This window comes from Equus asinus, chromosome 8 (genome assembly GCF_041296235.1).
Source record: "Equus asinus isolate D_3611 breed Donkey chromosome 8, EquAss-T2T_v2, whole genome shotgun sequence".
Classification (NCBI taxonomy): Eukaryota; Metazoa; Chordata; class Mammalia; order Perissodactyla; family Equidae; genus Equus; species Equus asinus.
In genome coordinates this window covers 36287728-36313220 of record NC_091797.1, presented here as the reverse complement: position 1 = coordinate 36313220, position 25493 = coordinate 36287728, and the positions used below count along the sequence as shown (strand labels likewise).

Genomic DNA, 25493 nt, shown 5'->3' with positions numbered 1-25493 from the left:
TGATGATTGCCAAGAGGAGAGAGGCTCCTGAGAACCAATTATGGATTTACTGAAGAGCAACCTTAGATGAACTAGAAATACCAGTCCCTTGAGACACTGGTCTTCTTCTAGAGGAGGTTCCTAAACTGTTGGCTTGACCAAAAATGGTGCATAAACCAGAAGGGAACCCACCTTTCCATCCCTATCTGTACTAATAACTCTTCACATCACCAGACATCTCATTCCCCACTACCAAGTACCTTCCCCAGAACTTATCACAAAATTCTTCTAATTTTTCTGCAACATCCCTAACCGCCCCCACTACCACCACCAATAGTGGTCCTCTCAGAACACTGTTCTCAACCTTCACTCCCCACCCTACAGCCTCAAGACTCTTTCCCCATCCTAGGCAACTATTTCAATAGAAATTACTCTTGGTAGGAGTGTTTTGTATATATCATCAAAGGCTTGCCAATGCTGAGCCTGCTTTAAAGGGAAGGATGCAGGCCTGTTATTACAGAATAAAGTCCAAACTGCTATGTGGCCTTTCCATATCCTCCATGCCCCAATGCCTGCCCAACAACTTATCTCTCACTGTTCTCTCCTGTGAATGCTTCACAGAAATCAGGCTGATCCATTGACTTATCATCCCCAAATGTGTGTTCGGGTACTTCTCTGTCACCTGTCTGCATCAGATGCAAACTACAGCCCCACTTTCTCGCTGACTAACAGACCAACAGAGAAAACTCCTTTCTCTGAAATACAAGGAGCCTGCTGTCTGTAGCCTAGAGAAAAGGTCACATTACTTTTAAAATTTAATAGCTTAAATGATAAATATGATATATCCTTATTGTGACACTTCAAATATAATAGTAGTCTTTAAAAAGATGAATATTCTTTCTTCCCCTAAACTCTCCACCCAACTGATAAAGCTACTGTTAAGCTGTTGCTCTCTATCTTTATATACTTTTCCCTTTATTTATGCAAACATTCGAACTTACTACCTTATGAACTTCCCTAGATGCCAAAGATCTCTATGATATTTTGTTAAATGGAAAAAGTAAGATCAAAACAGTGTGCTTTAGTCTGCTCCCATTTGTGAAAAAGCAATATACCACTCACATGTTTATATGTACACAGTCAAGCAACTACAGTCATGCCCTGCAAAATGACCTTTCAGTGAAAGACGGACTGCATACGTGACGGTGGTCCTATAAGATTAGTACCGTAGGGGCCGGCCTGGTGGCGCAGTGGTTAAGTGTACATGTTCCACTTCAGCTGTCCAGGGTTCGCCAGTTCAGATCCGGGGTGCAGACATGGCACTGCTTGGCACACCATGCTGTGGTAGGCGTCCCACATATAAAGTAGAGGAAGATGGGCATGGATGTTAGCTCAGAGCCAGTCTTCTTCAGCGAAAAGAGGAGGATTGGCAGCAGTTAGCTCAGTGCTAAACTTCCTCAAAAAAAAAAAAAGAAAGAAAGAAAGATTAGCACCATGTAGCCTAGGTGTGTAGTAGGCTACACCATCTAGTCTTGTGTAAGCACACTCTAAGATGTATGCACAATGACTAAATGGCCTAATGAGCATTTCTAAGAATGTGTCCCTCTCATTAAGCAACGTGTGATTGTATTAACTAGGTGTACCTAAATTCTAGATAGGAGTACCAGTAATTTGAGGTCGTAGAAAGATGTAATTTTATTACATACATCTTTAACTTTTTACCATGTAAAATTTTTACTGCTTAAATTATTTTACATCTTTACCAGTTACCACATAAACTATTATCTTTGTAAATTTATTTTATATTTATAAAGTTACAAAAGTAAAAGATGCATATTGTAACAAGTGAAAAAATGTGAAAACAAAGCATAGCCCTCTCTCCCAACCATTATGCCTCTAATGCCTCCTCCCCTCCACCCAGGATAACCGATGTGAACCCCTGGTATGGATTCCTGCTTAGTTTTCCATACATATGGAATATGTATATATATATATATGAATATTTTAACATTAAAAATAAAAGGCTAGTCTCTAAAATAAAATAAATAGTCTCTGTTTATTCCCTCCAAACATTTCACCCAACTGATGCTACACACATGCAGCAAGACACACATGTACACACAGCGGGGAGTTAGCTCTGGCTGACTGATGGGTTGATTTGAGAGTTTGTTTTTATCAAAATAGACTTATAATATACATATTGCTGTCACATTTACTCTTGTCATAAACAATGTGTGTATACACATAAACACTTCATGAACACCCTCACAAAGCAGTATAGACCTCCTTATATTGAAACATATTTTTGCATAAAAATATACACAGATATAATTTTATATAATTGGTATCATAACATGAATAGTATAGTGGGAATTTAGAGCTAGGTTTTGATGAGTATTTCTACTTTTGGATTTCCAATGCTTTTCTTTTCCATTTCAGACATTTTCCTTTTTCCCACACACACCATCCACTCATCTATCAGCCTATTCTCATATAACCCATGTCTAGAATCAGTTGTGTATCCTTCTACACTTTTCTCCGTGGTAGAAAAATACACTTAACAAATACACATTCACACAAGTGAATAGCTACTGATATATTACTTCGTTGTTTTTAATAATAGTGTTGAATTTATAGCATATATGTACCATTTTAAATTCAACCATTTCCTTAAAATTGGACCAGTGTATTTTATTACAATGTTGCAACAAGCATTCTATTCAAAATATCTCTGCTTACTAATCTCCTTTTCAGAAATAAATTTCCAGAAGTGTGATTCCTGGATCAAAATACTTGCCGTTTAAAAATTTTAATAAATATTGCCATATAGCTTTCAACAGAAGCAGTAGTAATCTTCAAAGGCACATGAAAATATCTAATCCTCAGACTTTCAAACAGTATTTAATCTTAATACTCTTTGAAAATATTTGCCAATCTGATGTGGAGACATGTTATCCTATTGTTGTTTTAATATGCATTTCCTTGAGAAATAATGAGAACTTGAATTTCTCCCTCCATTGGTATATTTTTATTTTTTCTTCTGGGCTTTACATTTTCATTTTAATTTGGATTGTTTTTCTTATTATTTTAAGATTTTTTCCATATTAGGGAAAATTTTATCTTTTGGCCAACTAAAGTATAAGCTGCTTTAGAGAGCCAGATACGTTACTTTCAGCACCTAGAAAATTTGTCCATGTATATGAACAGAAAGCATGAACTTTGACAAGCTTGAGAGCAGTCATGACTCTGCCTTAACCCCATAAGGCACAAACTCACTGAAGAGTCTCAGTGTAAAAGTCTGGATTGGGGAACACAAACATGTCTTTGGGTATTTTATACTCTTCCATCAATTTCACATGCATTACTCATTTCTCACAACAATTTTCTGGTTGATGTAAGGAACCCCACTCTTATGAACAAAACTGTTTGGATAAAATCTTAATTGAAGGAAGTTTAAGTTTTTTGGTAGCAATTGTATGGTCCTAACGTGGAGTAGCTCTGGTCCAAATATGAAACTGAAGAGAAACACCACTTCAGAGAGGAATCAAGTTTAACATGGGAAAGTCTGAATAACCTTAACTTTGAGATATATTTGGCAAATATCTCTAAGGTGAGCACAAGAGAACTGATAAATTCAATTTCCTAATTATTAGCTCAGATTCTAGGCATAAATATTATGACATAAGCAATGACAAGCACAACCTCCTGTTGGAGAATAGGCAAGTCAGGGAAAGGGACCACTACATATTTGACAGCAAAACTAATGAAAGCATATAGACAGTCAGGTTGACTCTCCTTGCTCCTTCTCAATCCCTCCAATCCTGGAAAATAAAATAAAATTTAAAAACATCATGAATTTATACAAGGAAAATTAAAAATAAAGTTCATAATACTAAATCTAGGGTTCAAAGAGAAAATATAAATATGCCCCTATAAGTTCAGATTCCAGTACAGCTAAGAAGAAATGTGATTCTTTCTTCCAGAGAAAAGAATGCCAAGAGGCTGCTAACCTGAGCTTATCCAGGCAGCTGTATAAATGCCCTGAAATAACCATGGGAAAGAATGGTATTAGATACAGGGGAAGTTGATGGAACAAAATCTGTTAATCAAGAAACGAGTGAGAACAAGTCTCTGTGGAGATTTTCATGTTTTTGATATAAGTGATCTGTACTTTTTCTTTTACTCAGACAAGGTGGAGAAGTATGGACAATATAAATTATTACATTTCCTCTCCATCAATAGAATTCTCTAAGTTAGCTCAGTGGAAAGACCTGAATTTCAGTTCCTTCAACATAAAACCATTTGGCTTCACCATTTCCATAGCTGTGTCAATCACTGAGCAGCATTGTCATAAAAGTTTGCAGTTGGATGCAAAGAGAAAAAGTAAAATTGAGGAAAGTGTAGAAATGTTCAGGTGCAACTCCATCCCTGCCATCCTGATTCTGGCAACATGCTGAAAACGTATACAAGGAAAAGGATATAAAGGTCTTATGAGACATGGGTGCTGAATGTAGAGTTCTACTGGAAAGATCAAATTATTCACAAGAAAATTAAAGGCTTCAAGACAGGCAGTGGACCTGTAAACCAGAAGACCAGAAGGCTCCAGTTACCACATTACCATATACAACAAGGTGACCTTCCACAAGCCCTCTCATCTCAAGGCTGCAGTCCACTCATTGTAGATGAGGTTATTGGATGCGGATATCCAGGTCCAGGTGCTGCTCTGAAAAACTGTATGGCCCTCTCTGAATAATAAGAATTCAGGACTAGTTCTCTAGTCAGTGGACTAGAACATTTGGCTAAGTCCTCATAAATTAATAAAGAAGAATGGTTGCTAATTTACAAAATGCAGAGGAGGATGCCAACTATGAGCAAAGGCACCAAGGTATGAAGGAGCCTAGACTCAATGTAAAATGAGAAAAGCTCCATAAACTGACCACAGCCATTAGATTCTCTAAATGTTGAATGTTATTATCAGAGATAATAACATATATAGTTTACTGAGGAGTCTCAATGTATGAGGTGTAAATGCGAAATGGTTTTATTTTTGTGGTTACTGCTATAAACTGTGCTCTGTTTACTCCCTCTCTTTCCACTGATAGCCAACTTTCCAACTCACCTTGAGTCAGATTCCCTAATTTGTCATTCACTTTAAGGTTTTAAAAGCATTACTCTGCTTATTAAAATGTTTACTATTCCCTTTTCTTTGTATTGAAATATAGCGTTGCACAAAGGTCTATTTATTTTTAAATTACACACCAACACTATTTTTTTATTATCCAGCACTAGATTTGGTCCAGTAGCTTGGAGTAAAAGAGAGAGAGCCTTGTTTGCCCCTCACAACCCCTCTTCTTCCTCCTCCTACTTCTTCTGGTATTGGGAAGGTGAGAAAGGAGAGGAAGAGCATGCTGGTCAGATTGCATCCTCTTCTTGGTTGGTGGTAACTTCTGCTCTAGCTCTTTGTGTGACTAATTTAGACAGGCGTGACCAGCTCCCCCAAGCCTCGGCCACTCACTCAGCTTCATTTTGCAGCTGGCCCCCAGCTCATGGCCTTACTGAATTCCTGATGCCCAAACATCTTTGCCCAATGATCCAGTATAGTATGTAGTATCATCTTGCTTCATGACCCCAACTCTGGGGCCTGTACTCCTGAATGGGATCCATCACCATATCCTTGGTAAAGCAGTCATTCCAGGAAGTATGGTCTGTCTTACCCCATCAGAAGGTAAAAGATCGGAATAGTCTGTCCGCACACATCCTGCCTTCCCTATTAGGGTGGCCCACCCCTCCCTCCCGGCCCTCCCCTTAAATGAACTGGGGCTGGAGTTAGTGGAGAGGTAGTCCTGTTTCTTCTAACATAACCTCACAGCAATCCTGGTTGGGAGAGAGCAGGATCTCTGAGAAAGTTTGAATCTAGAATGAGCCCAGGGGAAATAGGAAAATTCCCACTGGTAAATTTAAAACTCCACTTTTACAGACAGATGCTGTGGCACAGATCTTTCAGGGTCTGCAAAGGAATACGAAGCAAAGGAACTGGAACTTGATATAATATGAATATATTTAACATTTACATTTTTAGAGACACTTCGAAGTAAGAAACATACAGGATTGGATGTTTATGTAAAATTCACATTTTGATCATCATCTTCCTTCTACTCAATGTTAAATTTTAACTGTGCAAGTCTGACTATCCCTGAAGCTTACTTTTTTGATCAGTTTGGGTTGAAGCACATATCAATAACAGTTGTTTTCCTTTCAAAGATCCAATCTATCCCAAAATTCCCTCCTGGATATCCAAGCATGAATTCACTTTTGCTCTAAGGCGTATTACCCTCCTTGCCTTACATTGAACAAGACCTCTCCTACTCTGTCAATGATACTCAGAATGAAGAAATCTCCATGAAGTTCCTCTATCCATTCCTATGCTAGAACCTGTACAAAAGAAAATACACTCACTTTATGCCCACCTTCTGATATCTGCTGGCATTCGGTTACATCTTCCCAGGAGATATTTTTATTTTTAAATTTCAGCACCTAAGCTACAACAGAGGAACTTTTTGTAATCTTCCTCTATGTCTGGGTAACTTTTGTCTATCACACACCCCTTTCAGTACAATATCATCTTTCAAGAATCCTGGCTTTACCTAAGGATATCAATTTTAACCCACTACCATGTGCTGGCTTTAGGTCTCTGTTCTATAAACAGAGTTGCCTATAACATTGAAATTACCTAGGAAATGAGCTCCCAAAACTCTTCAATGCATTTTTACTAAAGAAGACTAAAGATTGGATATATTCTACAAGATATTAAGACCTAAAATAAAATAATATTGCTTGAAATGCAGCTGAACAAACAATATGTATTTAAAAAATGGAGGAATAGACCATGTACTGGGGTGAACTTGGAATTTTACACAGATGGCATCAAGCATCTATGAAGAAAGAATAGCTAGTCTGTCTGTCTGTCTACACAGAGACTAAGTTGAGCCAATTCTGGCTATTATCTCACAGCGTGTAAACATAAACTCTATAACACTGTACTTCTAAATAGCAAACGTGAAACTCTAACTCTAATAAACAAAACCAGTTACATAATTCATGGGGTCCAGTGAAAAATTAAAAATCAGGATCACTTGTATAAAAATTATTAAGAATTTCAAGATGGTGAAAGCAAACCATTAAATCAAGCATGGGGCACTACTGACCATGTAGCCCTTTGGGATTGCATAGGTCACATGCACATGAAGCTTACCTTTTAATAAAAGAATATTTAAAACAATTTTATTTTGAATAGAGGAGAAAAATAATTATAAACAAGAATTTGGAAAGACAAAAGGTAGAGAGGAAAATCACTGCTCATGACTTCATCAAAATGATGGGGTGTTATACAACTGAGGAAACTGTAGATAAAATTCAGATGGATGAGAGCCAGCCCTGATTGCCCAGTGGTTAAAGTTCAGCATTCTCACCGCTTCAGTGGCCCAGGTTTGTTTCCAGGTCTCAGAACCATACCATTCCTCTATCAGATGCCATGTTGTGGTGAAGGCTCACATAGAACTAGAAAGACTTACGACTAAGATATACAACCATGCACTGGGGCTTTGGAGAGGAAAAGAAAAAAAGAGCAAACTTGTCAACAGATGTTAGCTCAGGGCAAATCTTTCCCCACACACAAAAAAAATGATATTTTGAAAGAATGGAGACCACATCGCAGTTATCTCCAAAAGTAGAAAGCCTTGGTTTGAATTCTGGTTTCACTACTTATTGTAAAACAGGGAAATTTAATGATGACTATAGTTAATTATATGGTATTATATATTTGAATGTTGCTGAAACTAGATCTTAGGCATTCTCACCACACACACAAAAAATTAACAATGTGAGTTGATGGATGTGTTAATTATCTAGATGGCGATGATCCCGTCACAATGAATATGTAAATCAAATCAACATGATGTACATTTCAAATATATAAAACTATATTTGTCAACAGTTTCTCAATAAAGTTTGGGGGAAAAAACCAACAAAATATAATTAAGTCCTTTGAGCTTTAGTTTTCTTGTGATAAAGTAGGAATGATTTTAGTATTTCCTACACTAGGGGTTTGAAAGAACTAAATGAGCTAATACATGTGAAGAGCTCAGAATAATAACTTACACAATGAACAGACAATAAATGTTACTTGTTTCTATTATATTTTTAGCATATTGTGTAACAAAGAATTATTAATTTCATGAATTTATAATCCTTCAAAGCAACAAGAATGGACCTCAATAGAAAGATGGACAAAGTACAGAGCATTTATAAATGTTATTAAAAGCTTGTCAGATGGCATATTGATATTCTTGGATGAAGTAGACAGAATATTTTCACCTAAAGGGTACAGCAAGAAGGGTACACATTGGGCCTGCCCAGTGGCACAGTAGTTAAGTGCTCATATTCTGCTTTGGTGGCCCATGCGGACTTATGCACCACTTGTCAAGCCATGCATGGCAAGTGTCCCACACGAAATAGGGGAAGATGGGCAGGATGTTAGCTCAGGGCAAGTCTTCCTCAGCAAAAAGAGGAGGATTGGTGGCAGATGTGAGCTCAAGGCAAATGTTCCTTAAAAAAATAAAAGAAAGAAGGGTATACATTGGAGAGACCAACTTCATTCTCCCAGAGAGTAATGTGAGGTTTGGGATCTCAAAGTTCAAGAAAATAATTTAGTGTTATTACCAACAGTGAAGAGTCATGTTAGAAGGAATCAAAGCATTTCTCTCTATTCCTCTTTTCTTTTTTTCCATAGAACCACAGTAATATGTGAATAGACTATTTAAAGATAATCACCTTTCTGTACAGATCAATGAGATGTAACTGCCCCCCATTTCTTAACTGTCATTGCCAAATTTCTTCCCACTTTACACACAGAGTTTTTTTCAGGGAAGTCCCCACGATGAGCATATGTATCCATACATCTTTCCCATGAAATAAAAGATATTTTAACTCAGAAAACATATGAGGTCATTGAGACTTGTGCTGTTTGTGGTCCTGAAAGTAAGGAAGATACATAGTAAGGAAAGAAAATAGGAACAATGAAAGGAAAATGGAACACAAGGTAAGCATTTCCCAAGAAGAATTCCCTCATATTACAGGTATGGAAATGTATACTGTTTATTCTTACAACAATCCTTCTCACCCAGGAGATATGCTGTCTCAGGATTTCTAGGTGTAGAGGTCTGTGGCTCACAAAAGGCGGGCAGAATTTCAGAAAGAGAGGAAGAGGTTTTTGAAGATGAAAAGCTTATGCAGCAATCTCAATATGAACTATCATTTCAAATATTTTTCTACCATTATAATCAGTGGGAATGTAAACCTGAAAAACTTTCTTAGCTGTGAATTTGAACACTCAGTCAGGCTCGAGAATGGTATAGAAGACAGGCTGAGCAGTTGCCCATATTTTCTGTCTGCTTGCTAGTATTAAAGTTTAGTACCCGTGATTCAGAGCTGGTTTCCCTGACTTCTCATTGTGTTTGTGAATTACAAAGGCATTTTAATTCCATAGCCACCATGCTGTATGTTAAATCCTCAGACATTATTCATCTTATAACTGAAAGTTTGTGCTAACTCCCCATTTCATCATTCCCCAGCTGCTGGCAACTACCAATCTACTCATTCTATGAGTTTGACTTTTTTTTAGATTCCACAAATAAGTGAGATCATAAGTATTTTTGTCTGACTTATTTCACTTAGCATAATGGCCTCAAAGTTCATCCATGTTGTCACAAATGGCAGGACTTCTGTCTTTTTTATGACAGAATAATATTTCATTATGTATATAATATTGTGTATTATTATTTCTATGATTTTCTTAATTATTAATATATAATTATATATTTTATTATATATCTTATATCATTATATATAGTCACAATATACCTTTTATATATGTAAAAATATGTATTTTAAATATATATATATATTTATCTCACATCTTTAGTGATTCATGCGTCAATGGACACTTAGGTTGTTTCCATGATTTCGCTATTGTGAATAATCCTGCAATGAACATGGGAGTACCTTCAAGACAGTGACTTCATTTACTTCAGATATATATTCAAAAGTGGAATTGTTGGATCATATAGTAGTTCTATTTTTAATTTTCTGTGGAACTTCCATACTGTCTTCCATTGTGACTCTGTTTACATTCCCACCAACAGTGTACAAGGGTTCACTTTTCTCCACATCCTCAGCAGCACTATCTTTTGTCTTTTTGATAATAGTTAACTGTAATACATGTGAGTTCAGATATCTAATTGTGATTTTAATTTGCATTTCCCTGATGATTAGTGATGTTGAGCACCTTTTTGTTTACCTATTGGCCATTTGAATATCTTCTTTGGAAATATGTCTATTCATGTGTCCTTTGCCAATTTTTAAAATGGGTTATTTGGTTTTTTGCTATTGAGCTGTATGAGCTCCTTATATATTTACATAATAACTCCTTATCAGATATGTGATTGGCAAGTATTTTCTCCTATTATGTAGGTTGCCTTTCCTTTTTGTTGAACGTTTCCTTTATTGTACAGAAACTTTTAAGTTTAATGTTGTTGCACTTGTTTATTTCTACTTTTGTTAGCAGATCCAAAAAATTATTGCTGAGACCAATGTCAAGGAGCTTCTCGACAATGTTTTCTTCTATGAGTTTTACAGTTTCAGGTCTTACGTTTAAGTCTTTAATCTTTTGAGTTGATTTTATGTACAGCGTAAGATAAGGGTCTAATTTCATTCTTTTGTATATGGACATCCAGTTTTCCCAACACCATTTGTTGAAGAGACAAGAGACTATCCTTCCCCCATTGTGTATTCGTGATGCCCCAGTCAAAGATTAGTTGAACACATATGCATGGGTTTATTTCTTGGCTCTCTATTCTGTTCGACTGGTCTGTGTGTCTGTTTTTATGCTAACAACATACTCCTTTGGTTACTCTTCCTTTGTAATATAATTTAAAATCAGGAAGTGTGGTGTCTCCAGTTTTGTCCTTCTAACTCAAGATTACTTTGGCTATTTGGAGTCATTTATGGTTCTTATGAATTTCATGGTTGATTTTTTCTTTCCTGTAAAAAGTCACACTGGTGTTTTGATGGGGACTGCATTGAATCTGTTGATTGCTTTGGGTAGTATGGACATTATAACAATATTAATTCTTCCAATCCATGAACACAAGAAATCTCTTTTACTTACTTATGTCTTCAATTTCTTTCATCTATGTTTCATAGTTTTCAGTGCATAGATCTTTTACCTCTTTGGTTAAATTTATTCCTAAGTATTTCATTGTTTTTCACACTATCGTAAATTGGGTTGTTTTCTTAATTCTTTTTTCAGATAGTTAATTAGTAGTGTATAGAAGTGCAACTGATATCTGTATGTTGATTTCGTATCCTGCAAATTACTGAATTCCTTTCTTAGTCTCAACAGTTTTTTGGTAAAATCTGCAGTGTTTTCCTTATATGAGATCATGTTATCTGCAAACTGAGATCATTTCACTTTCTGCCTTCCAATTTGGATGACTTTTATTTATCTTTCTTTTCTTATTGCTTTCGGTAGTATGTTTAGTACTATGTTGGATAGAAGTGGTAAGAGTGGGCTTCTTGTCTTGTTTCTGATCTTCAAGGAAAAATTGTTAGCCTTGCACTTTTGAGTATGATATTAGATGTGAGCTTGTAACATATGGTCTTTGAGGTACATTCCTTTAATACCCAATCTGTTGAGAGTTTTTATCATGAAAGGACATTGAATTTTGTCAAATGTTTTTCTGCATCTGTTGGAATGATTATATAATTTTATACATCATTCTGTTAATGTGGTGTATCATATTTATTCATTTGTGTATGTTGAACAATTCTTGCATCGCAAAGATAAATCCCATTTCATCATGGTGAATGATTCTCTTAATGTGATGTTGAACTTGGTTTGCTAGTATTCTGTTGAAAAAATTTGTGTCTATGTTAACCAGGAATATTGGCCTATAATTTTCTTTTTTTGCCCTTTCTGGATTTGGGATCATTATAATTCTGGTCTCATAAAATGGTTTTGGAAGTGTCCCCTCTTTAATTTTTTTGATAGTTTGACAAAGATTTGCATAACTCTTCATTAAATGTTTGATAAAATTCACCAGTGAAGCCATCTGATCCTGTGCTTTCCTTTGTTGGGAGATTTCTGATTACAGAGGTAATCTCTTTATTAGTTATTGTTCTGTTCATATTTTCTATTTCTTCATGATTCCATCTTGCTAGTTTATATATTTTATGAATTTATACCTTTCTTCCAGGTTATACAATTAGTTGGCATATAATTGTTTATAGTAGTTTTGTTTGGTCCTTTGTATTTCTGTGGTATCAGCTGTAATGTTTCCTGTCTAATTTCTTATTTTATTTGTCTTTTTTTTCTTGGTCTAGTTGACAGTTTTTCAATTTTGTTTATCTTTCAAAAAACCAACTCTTAGTGTCATTGATCCTTTCTATTGTCTTTCTAGTCTTTATTTAATTTATTTCTCCTAAGAGTGTTATTTCCTTCCTTCTACTAACTTTGGATTTTGTTTGCTTTTCTTTTTCTATTGCTTAAGCATCAAGTTAGATTGTTTCTTTGAGATCTTTCTTTGTTCCTAATGTAGGAACTTATCATTATAAACTTCCCTGCTAGAACTGCTTTGATGCATTCTATAAGTTTTGGTATTTTGTGTTTCTATTTTTGTTTTTTCAAGTTTCTTTTTTTATTTCCTTTTGATTCTTCTTTGACTCATTTTTTTTAGGAGTGTGTTGATTAATCTCCATGTATTTATAAATGTTCCAATTTTCCTCTTGTTATTGCTTTCTAATTTCATTCCATTGTCATCATAAAAGACATTTGATGTAATTTTATTTTTTATTTTTTTATTTTTTTTAAAGATTGGCACCTGGGCTAACAACTGTTGCCAACCTTTTTTTTTTTCTGCTTTATGTCCCCAAATCCCCCTTGTACACAGTTGTATATCTTAGTTGCAAGTCCTTCTAGTTGTGGGATGTGGGATGCCGCCTCAATGTGGCCTGACGAGCAGTACCATGTCCGTGCTCAGGATCCTAACCATGGGCCACCACAGCAGAGTGCATGAACTTAACCACTCAGCCACGGAGCCAGCCCTGACGTAATTTTAATATTCTTAGATTTCTTAAAACTTGTTTCATGGAGATCTATCCTGGAGAATGTTCCATGTGTACTTGAGAAGAATATGTATTCTACTGTTGTTGCATGGAGTGTTCTGTATATGTTTGTTAAGTCCACTTGGTCTAATGTGTAGTTCAAGTCCAATGTTTCATTGTTGATTTCTGTCTGGAGGATCTATCCATTGTTGAAAACAAGGTATTGAAGTCTCCTACTATTATTATATTACAGTGTATTTTTTTGCTTCATATCTGTTAATGTTGACTTTACATATTTAGGTGTTCCAATGTTGGGTGCATCAATGTCTACAATCTTTATATCCTCTAGATGAACTGATCTCTTTATTATATAATGACCTTCTTTATCTCTTGTTACAGTTTTTGACTTAAAGTCTATTTTTTCTGATATAAGTATACTCACTCTTCTTTTCTTTGTATTTCCATTTGCAAGGAATATCTTTTTCCATCCCTTCACTTTCAGTGTGTGTGCCCTTAAAACTAAATCGAGTCTCTCATAGGTAGCATATAGTTGGATTATTTTTTTTCCAGCCATTCAGCCACAGTTTGTATTTTTATTGGATAATTTAGTCCATTTACATTTAAAATGATTATTAATAAGTAAGAGCTTACTGTTGCCATTTTATTGATGGTTTTATGGGTGTTTGTAGGTAAGTCCTTTGTTTCTTTTTCCTTTCTTGCTGTGTTCCTTCATGTTTTGATGATATTCTGCTTTGATTCCTTTCTCTTTGTTTTTTGAATGTCTACTAGAGGTTTTGCTTGGTAGTTACCATGAGAATGACATAAAACATCTGATAGATATGATAGTCTATTTTAGGCTGGTAACAAGTTGACTTCAATTACACACATGCACACACACACATTTCTGCCTAGGAAGTAGCATTATTATCAAAACAAATGCAGCTCCAGGAGGTGACACTGAGGATGAAAGCCATATGCTAGGAAGTGAGAGGGATCTTTGGTATCTTTTAATCTCAAGGGTCCACCACATCCTCCCTAGACTACCTACCTCTGGACATTGCTTGCATGAGAGAAAAAATAAACTTATACTTATTTAAAACTCTGTATTTCTGGTCTGTATTATTAACAGGTAAATGTGACACCTATCTAACTTAAGACAATTGATGAATCATAAAGCCATTTACTAAAATGGTGAATATTAGATGAGAAACAAGGAGGAGGAAAGCTTGGAGTAAAAGTTCTCATTTGAATAGAATTAAATTTGATATACTCACATGTATCTCAAGGATTGATGGTGTAGGGGCACTAGCCAATGTGCCCTGTTAAAAACAATGTGTCCTTGAGGCTCTTTGCCTGGGCCATGCACCAACACCCACAATGATAACAGTCCTGGGCTTGGCCAACCCAGCTGCTTTCTTGTGGGATAACTAGCACAAAGACCCTCATGGTCTGAGAGAACACAGAGGCCCTCCAGGGGGGCTCTGGTCCTTGGAATACCAATCATACAGGGATGACTCCCCTTGGCAAGTACACAGCCTTTGTTCTTCTGTCTACTTAAGCAAGCTTCTCTCAGGGGGCAGTAGTGGGTGTGCATTGCCTGTCCAGCTGGCTGCCACTCTACCTTCACTGTAAATAACTCCCCAATAAACCCATATGTCTCATTAGCTGTTTCTGGGTTTTTTCTTTGATCTCTACAAAACCTATCTCTCACTGCGCAGCTGGTCGTGTGGCGGAACAGATGGCAAATGGACAGCCTGATTATGTGAATCTGTATCTAGAAGAGAGCTACCCAAAATGTGTGGTCCTATCTATAATTTTAATATTAATAATTTAATAATTCTAATTTTACTTACAGAATGTTAATATTAATTTAATTGTTTAATTAAATTGTTTGATTTAATTAAACAATTGTTTAATTGTTTATTTTATTTAATTGTTTAATTGTTTATTTTATTCCTCAATATCATCTATAGGGAATTTTCTCAATGGAAAATACCTCCAGATTTTCCACTAATGAGTAACTCTGGGAACTGGATCTCCAAGGCCAAAAAGATTCCTTCTGCAACTCAGCTCCCTCTGATCCCAAGAGAGATGACGATTGATAATGCTCAGTTCCCAAGCTAATCATCTTTACCTGTTCTCATCAATGTATTCTAAGGCCCTGGATTCTCTGGTATGTCTCACCTACTCACCAATAACATTTGGTAGAATGGATATTTCTAAGATCATCATTTATGGGGTAGAGATTAGGGAAGCCAGTAGTAAGTTAAAAATGTCATTTGACAACTGGACTAATGGGATAATATTTCAGAGTGGACGATAGAGAGTGAACGTTCTGCACTTCATGGGCTAAATAAATTGAAAATCAATTTGATTTGTGTATTTGTTTCCAAAGCAGTATGTAAATTGGTCCAGCTGTAAGGAAATATGTTACATTGCAAAACTGCTACTGTGGAAATTTTTGTAGGAGGTTAAATATATGAGTCTGGAGTTAAGGGAATAAGTTGGAATTAAAGACATAATTTGAGAGTTACCTGCTTATAGATATATAAAGCAAGGAATTGGAAGATAGAGAAGTACAAAAGTGAATAATGAGGAGGAACTGACCAAGGAGACTGAAAAGGAGTAATCAATGAGATCTCTGGGAACCCAGGAGAGCATGACTGGTGTCCTGAAAGCAAGGCAAAGAAAGAGTTTTAAGTGAGGAAAGAAGGATCATCTGTGGTAAGTCTTGTTGAAAGGTCAAGTAACTTAAGGACTGGGAACTGAACTTTGACGTTGACAAGACTGATTTCAGTGGAATAAGAGCAAAAGCTTGATTTATTTGAGTGCAAGAGATGACGCAAGGCAAAACAATGAGTTTGGAGAGTAAGGGACCATGAGTTGTAGAGACAATGAGCTTTTTGAGGAGTTTGCCTTGAGATCAGAGAAGTGGACCATTAGCTGCAGAAGGTTGCGGGGGTCTCACTAAGATTAGGATATGGTCCATCTGAGGCCAAAATTTTAAAGATGGATAGAAAGGACCTCACAACTCAAGGTGTTTAAATAGCATTTAGAGTATTTCAGTATTGAGCCACACATGTCCTGAGATCTTATGTGAACCATATACTTTCCAGATGAATAACCTTGAGGTGGATATAATAGCAGTGAAAATATTCAATCACAATCAACAAAGCACAATCTGAGAGAAGATTTGAAAACATGAGAGATATGGCTCTGTCTGAACTAATGGAATGTTGTTCAGAGGAGGTAAAGGAGTAGGGGAAACCTTAATCTTGTACCAGAAGGTAATTCCTCCAATTCCCAATAAAAAGGATAGGGAAAATGAAATTAGAGGGAACAGGAAAGAAAGAGTGATAGCAATAATAAAAAAGTATACTATGCTATTATTTTGAATTCTACTCAGCAGATTAATATCATCCACATCATCTGAGTCAGAGCACGTTAGAAAAGCAAATTCTCATGTCTCACCTCAGACCTATTAAATCAGAATCTCTGGAGTGGATTTCAGAAATCTGGAAATTCACTGCTCACTAGGGGATTATTAAGCATGCTAGGATTTGAGAATCTCTTTTCTCAAGTATTTAAAAATGTTCTGCATAAAGAGGGAAAAAGTTATGTCTTTTTATCCAAAGTCAGTTGACATTGGAATATTTACAGATTTTGAAAAACAAGGGGGTGATGAGTAGATAAGTATAAAAAGAAAATTTAACTGTGCCTATATCATGATCTATTATAATATTTTGGTTATCGTCACTACAGGCTGCAAAGGATGTTGAAAATCATCTACGTTTTGCAACTCACTATTAGCAAAACCAAATGAACCTTTTATTCAAGTGTGATCGATTATTTCCAAAGAGCATAGCATAGCTCAGCTCATCCCTTCATGGTAGTTGATACAACGGGCGTTTTCTCCCCCACTCACACTTGTAAAATCGATAGGTGTCCTCATTATTAGAGAGCAGTCATTGAACAATAATCTTTGGGACCACCCGTGTGCTCAGCTGTTTGGCTGTTGCTATAAAGTAATTTTAGAAAGAAACCGTGGTCCCTATTATCAGGAATTTATAGTATAATTGAGAAAAGAAGTTTTATATGGCAGAATTTTTAGAAAATATCATTAAACAATAACCTATTAAAGGCTAGATGATTCAGTCTATATATTTCAGAGGATATAAAATAATGAAGGATAGAATGTTTAGGGATAGCTTCATGGTGGGCAAGAGGATAAATTTTAACTGATCCCTGAAGGCCTGATAGTATTTGAGTGAAGAATTAAAGACATAAGGAGAGAGGAGGAGTGGCGGTTAAAGTTAATGAGAGTAAGTACGTGAAGGTGGAAATGAGAACATTTGTGGAACTGTGAGGCGATCAGGCTAAGGAGAGTGGAGACTGAATGCTGATGAGTAGTGGGAAATGCTGTTTCATAGGTAGGTGGATTCAGATGGAGAAGTTCTTGATAAGCAGGCACAGATGTATATTTATGATGCAGTTGGAAATAAGATGTTAGAGGAATATAAACAAGGGAGAGTCAGGCCCAAGGCAGAAAGTCCTATGATTTCTGGCAGATGCTTCCAGCACGAATCCTCATAACTAGAGGGTGGAGGCAGTGAAGCCAGTCAAGCTGCTAATGAAATAATATGGGACTTGCAAAGTCCAAAGGGGATAACCATTAAAAAAGGGAGAAAGGGACTGAAATGAGGGATATTTTGTAGGAAACAAAATTTACAGCTCTTAGTCTGAACTTGAGGGATGAAGGAAATGGATGAATCGATATGCCAACCCATGTTATCAGGACAATATTTCGGAAAAAACATTTTATTTTTGAAAAGTTGAAATGGAAGAGGACTACTTGGGGAGGATAGCATATTGTGCTCTCCTGCCTTCGCTCTCCATTAATTAATTAATTTATTTTCTGACAAATACTTACTGTCCTTTGTACGCCAAGCACTGGAGGTACACTGGAGAGGAAAACAGATTCAGTCTCTGCCATGATGTACTTCAGAGCCTTGTGAGGGAGGCCATCACTAACTAAATAATTTAAATATTTAAACAAAACAAATGTTATCACATCCTTCATTTTACAGCAATGGTAATCTACCAAGGTACTATGACAGCATATAAAACGATGAGTTGCTTTAAACAAAGAGGCAAAGGAAAACTTTCCTAAGAAAGTCACCAATAAATTGGAGATTAGAAGAATGAGCAAGAGCTGACTCAGAGTGAAGGGAAGGACCATGGCGCATGTGAGGGAATGAAACCCATCCAGTGTTGCTGAGGAGCAGAGAAAAAGTGGACTGTGGTACAAAATGAGGTTGGTGAGATACCCTGAAGTCAAAACACTCTGAGCTTTGTGAGACACAGTTGGAACTTTTGTGTTTTTCATAAGAGGAATGGTTTTCCAGAGACCTGTTTTTAAGCAAGGAATTGACGTGATCAGATTTTCTTTTTTAAAGAAATATCTCTTGCTGCAGTGGGAAACATACAGGAAAGGGCAAGACACATCTTATACCCATTAGCAGGATAGCAGTACTCCAGTCAATCAACTATACCTTGAACTAGAGTAGTGACTGTGTAGATGGTTAGGAGCACTTTTTGAGCTCCTACTATGTGCCAAGCATTAAACTAAGTGTTGAGATGGAGCTTCTGCCTTCAAATACTTGTGATCTTGTGTTGAAAAGAGAGTCACAAACACGTAGTTATACCATCCCATAATACATACAAAGTTTAATTAAGAGAACTCTTTTACACTTTAAGAACTCCAAGAAGCCTCTGTTGTTCCCCTAACTCTTTCATCTTTGTGCCTCATTACTTTTACCATCCTTTATGAAGTCCAACTCTTGTCCCTCCCATTGCTATTTTAGTTTTTTATCCATTCCACACACTGGTTGTGTAAGGGAAACCCATTGCCAAGAGATGGGCTACAGTTACTATCCACTCAGTTCCTGACGGTGAGTGAATCCTCTTCATGCTGATTCCTCTCTTGCAGCACACCTAGTCCCAGAATGAACTGCAGCAAGAACCCTGACTTCATCCTCTTGGGGCTGTTCCGTGACCCAGAGAAACAGCAGTTCCTCTTTGGTCTCTTCTTGGCCCTCTACTTGCTGAGTCTCCTGGGAAACTTGCTATTTCTCCTAGCTATTTTTGCAGACATCCATCTCCACACTCCCATGTACTTCTTCCTCAGCCAGCTCTCCCTGGTGGATGTCTGCCTTACTTCCACCACAGTCCCCAAAATACTTGAAGATTTATGGACCAACAACAGATTCATCTCTTTCACTGGATGTCTAGCCCAATTATATTTCTTTGTTGTTTTTGCTAATATGGACAATCTGCTTTTGACTGCCATGGCTATTGACCGCTACGCTGCCATCTGCCGTCCTCTGCACTATCCACTGCTAATGACTCCTTGCAGATGTGGGCTGCTGGTGGGTGGGTCATGGGGAGTGGCATACTCTGACTCTTTGATTCAAACCTTGTTGCTAACCCGACTATCCTTCTATACTAATCAAGAGATTCCTCACTTTTTTTGTGATTTTTACCCACTGTTACGGCTTTCCTGCTCTGATACTCACCTCAATGAGGACCTGATGATGGTTCTGACAGCACTTTTAGGAATCAGTCCTCTCCTCTGCATTGTAAGCTCTTATGCCCATATTTTCCATGCTGTAGCTAGGGTTCCATCAACTCAGGGGAAAAAGAAAGCCCTGGCCACATGTAGCTCCCACCTCTCCATGGTCATCCTCTTCTACAGCACAGTCTTTGCCACATACCTGAAGCCCACATCAACTTCTCGCTCCTCTGGGGAGCTGGTTTCTGCTGTCATGTATACCCTGGTAACTCCCACACTCAACCCTTTTATTTATAGTCTGAGAAATAAGGATGTAAAAAGTTCACTAAAAAGTGTTCTGGGCATGGAGAGTTCTTGGGATTAGGGATAATCCCTGTAAACAAACATTTTGGGAAAAATTTCTCCTCGTCGCAACACCACATTTACAAAATGAGTCATTTAACACCAAGGCTATCACAGAGCATCACATAATCTATTGGGAAGTACACTGATAAAGAAATCAGAATAACTAGGTTCTAGGTCCCACTCCACTGGATGTTTTGGTTAGTGTTTGCCTTCTAATACTGTTATTGAAATTTGATCATCTGTTGCCATCACTACTGCCATTTGGACCACCATTGTCATTTCTATCAGTGATTTAATAATGAAGATCCTCACATTCAACTTTATTATGAGCAAAATTACCTTTGTTGACTTGAGTCACCATACAAATTACCATCTTCAGTACTATCCTGATTAATACCACCAGTACCATCACCATAAGTAAAAGAATGGAAACTTGTCTTATATGTTTTTTCCTTTTAATTCCTCATTTTTCAGGATGATTTTTATATACGTATACTTGTGCTATGTTTGAGAATTTCTGAGGAGGTTCTGGTACCTATGGTTGACAATTGGAAGATAGGTAAAAGCAGAAGAATTTTTAAAAATATTCTCTTTTGTAATAGAACAAAAGTATTTTCTGTATGTTTATTTATTAGTTTTGTTCTGCAAAAGAAAAATGGTTTAAGCATCGATCAATGAATGGATTCTTCTTTCAGATAGTTTGTCACAGGGTGATGCAGAGACATTAATTGCATTGCATTATAAAGATAATGGACTCTAATTAGATCAGTCACTCTTATATGTCTGACTTGTCTTTCTATATATGTCATGTATTATTTCCAAGCAGAGACTTTGTATTGTGTTTATTTGAACCACTTCCTATAGTTCACATTACTGTACACTATGCATGATATGGTCTGGCTAAAGACCTGATGACTAATTCAACTGAACTATATTCATGGGTTAGATAGAGCTCTGACTTAGCAAGAGCACTTCTGAGACTCTCAAACTGGATTGTCTGTTCAGCATCTGCATCTGACCTATGCTCATCACAGACTTTCTTCCTGGATCATCTAGAACTAAATACTTCTTTTTGAATTCTAATCTAATGATTTCTTATAACACACGTTCCAAAAAAATTATTTTCAAATGAATGACTTCAGTAGCCCCTCCTTATCTGCAGTTTCACATTCCACAGTTTCACTTGCCCCAAGTCAACCATAGTCCAAAAATAATATATAGAAATTTCCAGAAATAAACAATTCATAAGTTTTAAGTTATGCACTATTTTCACTCCACAGTACCCAGGTTATGAATCATCCCTTTGTCCAGCTTATCTACACTGTATATGCTACCCTGACTTACAATACATACAATAAGATATTTTGAGAGAGACAGAGACCACATTCATGTAACTTTTGTCATACTATATTGTTATAATTGTTCTATTTTATTATTAGTTATTGTTGTGAATCTCTTATTGTTCCTAATTTATAAGTTAAACTTTATCGTAGGTATGTATGTATAGGAAAAACAGTATATTTAAAGTTCAGTGCTATCCATGGTATCAAGTATCCATTGGGGGAATGTATCCACTTAGAACATATACCCCATAGATAAGGCAGACTACTGTGTTGACTGGATAATCCAAGTTCATATGTCCTCTGGTCCTAGAAGCAGTCTCTCCTATTCCTCAGGATCCAGTGACTACAAACATTTTTCTCTTTCTCTGAGTGTCTATCCTTCATCTGGATTCTGGATGCCACTGACAACGGTGTATCTAAGAGAAGCCAGCTTCTATGTGTTGTAGAAGTGAGCAACAGAGGTCAAACATCCAAAAAGTAATCAGGAACCCAATGATGACAACAATAATTTATGGCATCAGTAGCAGGTTAAGAGGTATACCAAGTCCATTCAGTACCTCATTAGAAGATATATTATGGGGTTCCTGAGGACAGAAACCAAAGGTCAGATTTAACTAGCCTGAAAATAACAAAGAAAGATAAGGGAAATCATATAGATATAGAAAAGATTTTCCCCATAAAAACTAGTTTCTGAGAGAGAATGCAAGAACTCTCTGTCTGGAGTCTTTAGGGTGAGAATTGTTATAAATACAGATGTTCAACTATTATTAATAGTTTATAATACCTTGACCTAGAACAAGATAGCAGAGATAGACTTATGTATTTTGAATTAAATACACACACACACACACACACACATATATATGGTTGTGCATCTTGCTACTTTGGTTAGCATGTATAAAGTACCATAGTTACAACTTGGTATTTTGGAACAAGGTCTTGACCCATAACTATCACTAAGCACTTCTCATACCTGTCTACCATCATCAGTACTACAATTCTCCCCACCCTCATTTTTCTTAACATCGTTCAATATAATTTAATCCAATTCTGAAAGTATATATTGAGCACCTACAATAAGAAAGGAATTGTGAGAAGCACTAAAGAGGATGATCAGCCTTCACCAATGAAAAACTTAGATTCAGGTACATAATTTCTTATAATAACAGTCTAATAAGGTATTTGCTACAAGAAAACCATTTTTCAAAATATGAAGCACTCTACTTCTGGGCATGATGGACTAACCAGTACCGGACTATCCTCTCATCATACATAACTATAAAACAGGACAAAACATTTGGTCAGTTGTTCAGGCAATCGGAAGCAGGTAATACAAGCCTGTGAACCCTGAAATAGAAAGCTCACAAGGTGGGGCATAATCACCCAGCTCTCTACCTGGGTACAATTTCCTGACTATGGTCCAAAGAAATGAAATGCAAGCAGAGAACAATGGTGTTGGAAGAGATCACTGAGAGAATGTGACTGCTGGTTCATCTGCAAGCTGGCCCTGGGCAAGGGGAGGCTCCTTACCTCCATCCCTATCCCTGGAATGTGTGTTCTGCCTAAGTTCTGCTCACACTAGTTGCTTTTTCAAGGATGCAGCCTTAAGAGAGTAAAGTGTTGTTGAGATCATCTAGTCTATGTACATGACTGAATCCCATTAAGCCTCTATATAATCTTTTAAAATTCTGGCACGTGGGTGTGTAGATTACCTGTCTTGTGGTTGCCCAAGATGGATCTTGTATGTAAGTTATAAGGCTTGTTAAAATTGCCACCTACCAGTCTGGAGTGGTCTGCCTCTTCCTTCAGTCTCTCCTTGCCCCTACTGTGTACAAGTGCCAGTTTTTAATTTCACCTGGGGAACTGCTGAGGTTGTCAATCAACACATGGGCAATCCCACTGAACTAAGAAAGCAGAAATCAAAGTTTGGGGCCCCCGAAGCAACTGAAAGTCATAGGACAGGACATCAGAGAGAAGACGTCTCTGCAGAGGAGACCCAAGATACATTTGAATGGGGTGAGATGACTGTGAGCTGTGACTTTTCGAAAGATCATTCGAGAATTATCAGAGAGAAGCTGCTATAGGATCAAAATTAAACAGACACTAGAAGTGGAGCAAGGCTAGAGGAGGAGTAGTACCAGTAGGGGATGTTGTTCTGGCTCTGCTAAAGTGGGGAAATTCCACTGAAATCTCATTAATTCCCCTGTCATCAACCTGATGCAAAATCCAAGCCTTAAGAGTAAAAACCACATCCTTAAGTAAGGCCTACTCTAGACCTGGCCTAAGATGGGCTAAAGCCCAATCCTAACTATGCCTACCAGGAGGAGAGCATTTGGAGAGTGAGTCATGGCACAGTAGACATGCTTCCAAAGCACCTTGCACTTTCCACAAATCTATACTACCAAAGAATAAAACCAAGCCTACTCAAGTTCAAGATGATCCTCCCTGATTTGAAATGTCTGCTAGAACAAAACCTAATATTCTTCTATAGAAGATAACAGAATTCAGAGTTTCTACAATGATCTGTATTCAGTCAAAAATTGGTCATACAAAGACACAGGAAAATCTGATCAATATTCAAGAAAAAAGGAGGTTAATAAAACTAAACTTGATGTGGCCCAGATGTAGGAATCTACAGACAAAGATTTTAAACAGCAATTTACATATTTAAAACATTAAAAGAAAAAAATGTTGAAAGGATTAAATCACTTTAGGCATTAGTCACCAACTTTCATGATGGATGCTAAAAATATTAGGTGAAAGGTTGATTGGGAACAGAAGAATACATGGATCACAATGACACCACTTGAATCCACTGGTCAATAGCATAAATAGCATGACTAAACATGGGGCAAGCAAACACTGTGTGCCTCACGAGATGATGCATTAGAAATAATACCAGTAGGGAGCTGACCCAGTGGCATAGTGGTTGAGTTCTAAGCGCTCAGCTTTGGTGGCCCAGGTTTGCAGGTTCAGATCCTGAGTACAAACCTACACCACTCATCAGTCATGCTGAGACAGTGACTCACATACAAAGTAGACGAAGATTGGCACAAATGTTAGCTCAGGGTGAATCTTCCTCACCAAAAAGAAAGAAAGAAAGAAAGAAAGAAAGAAAGAAAGAAAGAAAGAAAGAAAGAAAGAAAGAAAGAAAGAAAGAAAGAAAGAAGGAAGGAAGGAAGGAAGGAAGGAAGGAAGGAAGGAAGGAAGGAAGGAAAGAAGGAAAGAAGGAAAGAAAGAAAGAAAGAAAAAGCACCAGTAACTTTGGGATATCCTGTTAAAAAGTTAACTAAGATCCAAGGAAGCTTCTAACTCAATATCAGTTTTGTAGTGTGCCTGAGAATTAGCATTTTTTATTATAACATAAGTACACAACATTAACCTTTTGATTGCTGGGGCATATATTTCAAAGACTTCCACCTTGAAACATATTGCCAGCTACACAATTACATAAAGAGCCGGGCCACCCCACCCATGAAATTCCCCTTTAGAAAGCTCTGGGCGACCTAACTAACTGTGTAAGTGACTCTGCTTTTCCCTTCTTGAGCTTTAATTCCCACTCATGTTTTAAATTCACCAACAAAGAGTGAACCTGAAAAACCCTAGGCACCACACCCTTGACCCCAGTGAAGGGAGAACCCCAGGTCCATGCTCTCTCTCTCTCTTCCCAACACCTCTCTATGTGGCCCCAGGCATGCCATGTACCTTCTAGGACTTATGAGTAACAAATCTTGTTTTTTCATAATTCCCTAGTGGGTTTGCTGAAGTGTGTCTTGCAATCATAAGAACCACAAGGGCCAGCCAGCCATAACATTGTCTCTGGTCAGGAAAATGTCTCTGAGGGCTCACCAGAGGTAGTACCAGCCTAGGTGAGTGCCCGAGGCATTCCCATCACTATTGATAGGCTGAGATCGACACAAAACAAGTTTATATAAAATGGAAAATATGAGAATAGATGTTAAGCAAAACTATAAGTATCAATAGGTCTAACTTAGAATGTGGAACATTCTACAGGACAGATAACCAAGTTTCTCCAATAACTCAATGATGTGAAAACCAAGACAGGAAGAGGACTACTCTGAAATAAGGCACTAAGA

General features: G+C 37.0%; 1 protein-coding gene across 1 annotated transcript; it reads left to right on the top strand.

Annotated features, from left to right (window-relative positions):
- Positions 1-19139: 19139 nt before the first annotated feature.
- LOC106843456 (olfactory receptor 1f45-like) lies at positions 19140-20072 on the top strand. Its single transcript, XM_014860490.3, has one exon. It carries the CDS (start codon positions 19143-19145, stop codon positions 20070-20072), a length of 930 nt encoding a protein of 309 aa, XP_014715976.3. The 5' UTR covers positions 19140-19142.
- The last annotated feature ends 5421 nt before the right edge of the window (positions 20073-25493 follow it).

Coding starts and splice junctions, on each gene's coding strand:
- LOC106843456 (XM_014860490.3), top strand. CDS start 19,143: ATGAACTGCAGCAAGAACCCTGACTTCATCCTCTTGGGGCTGTTCCGT.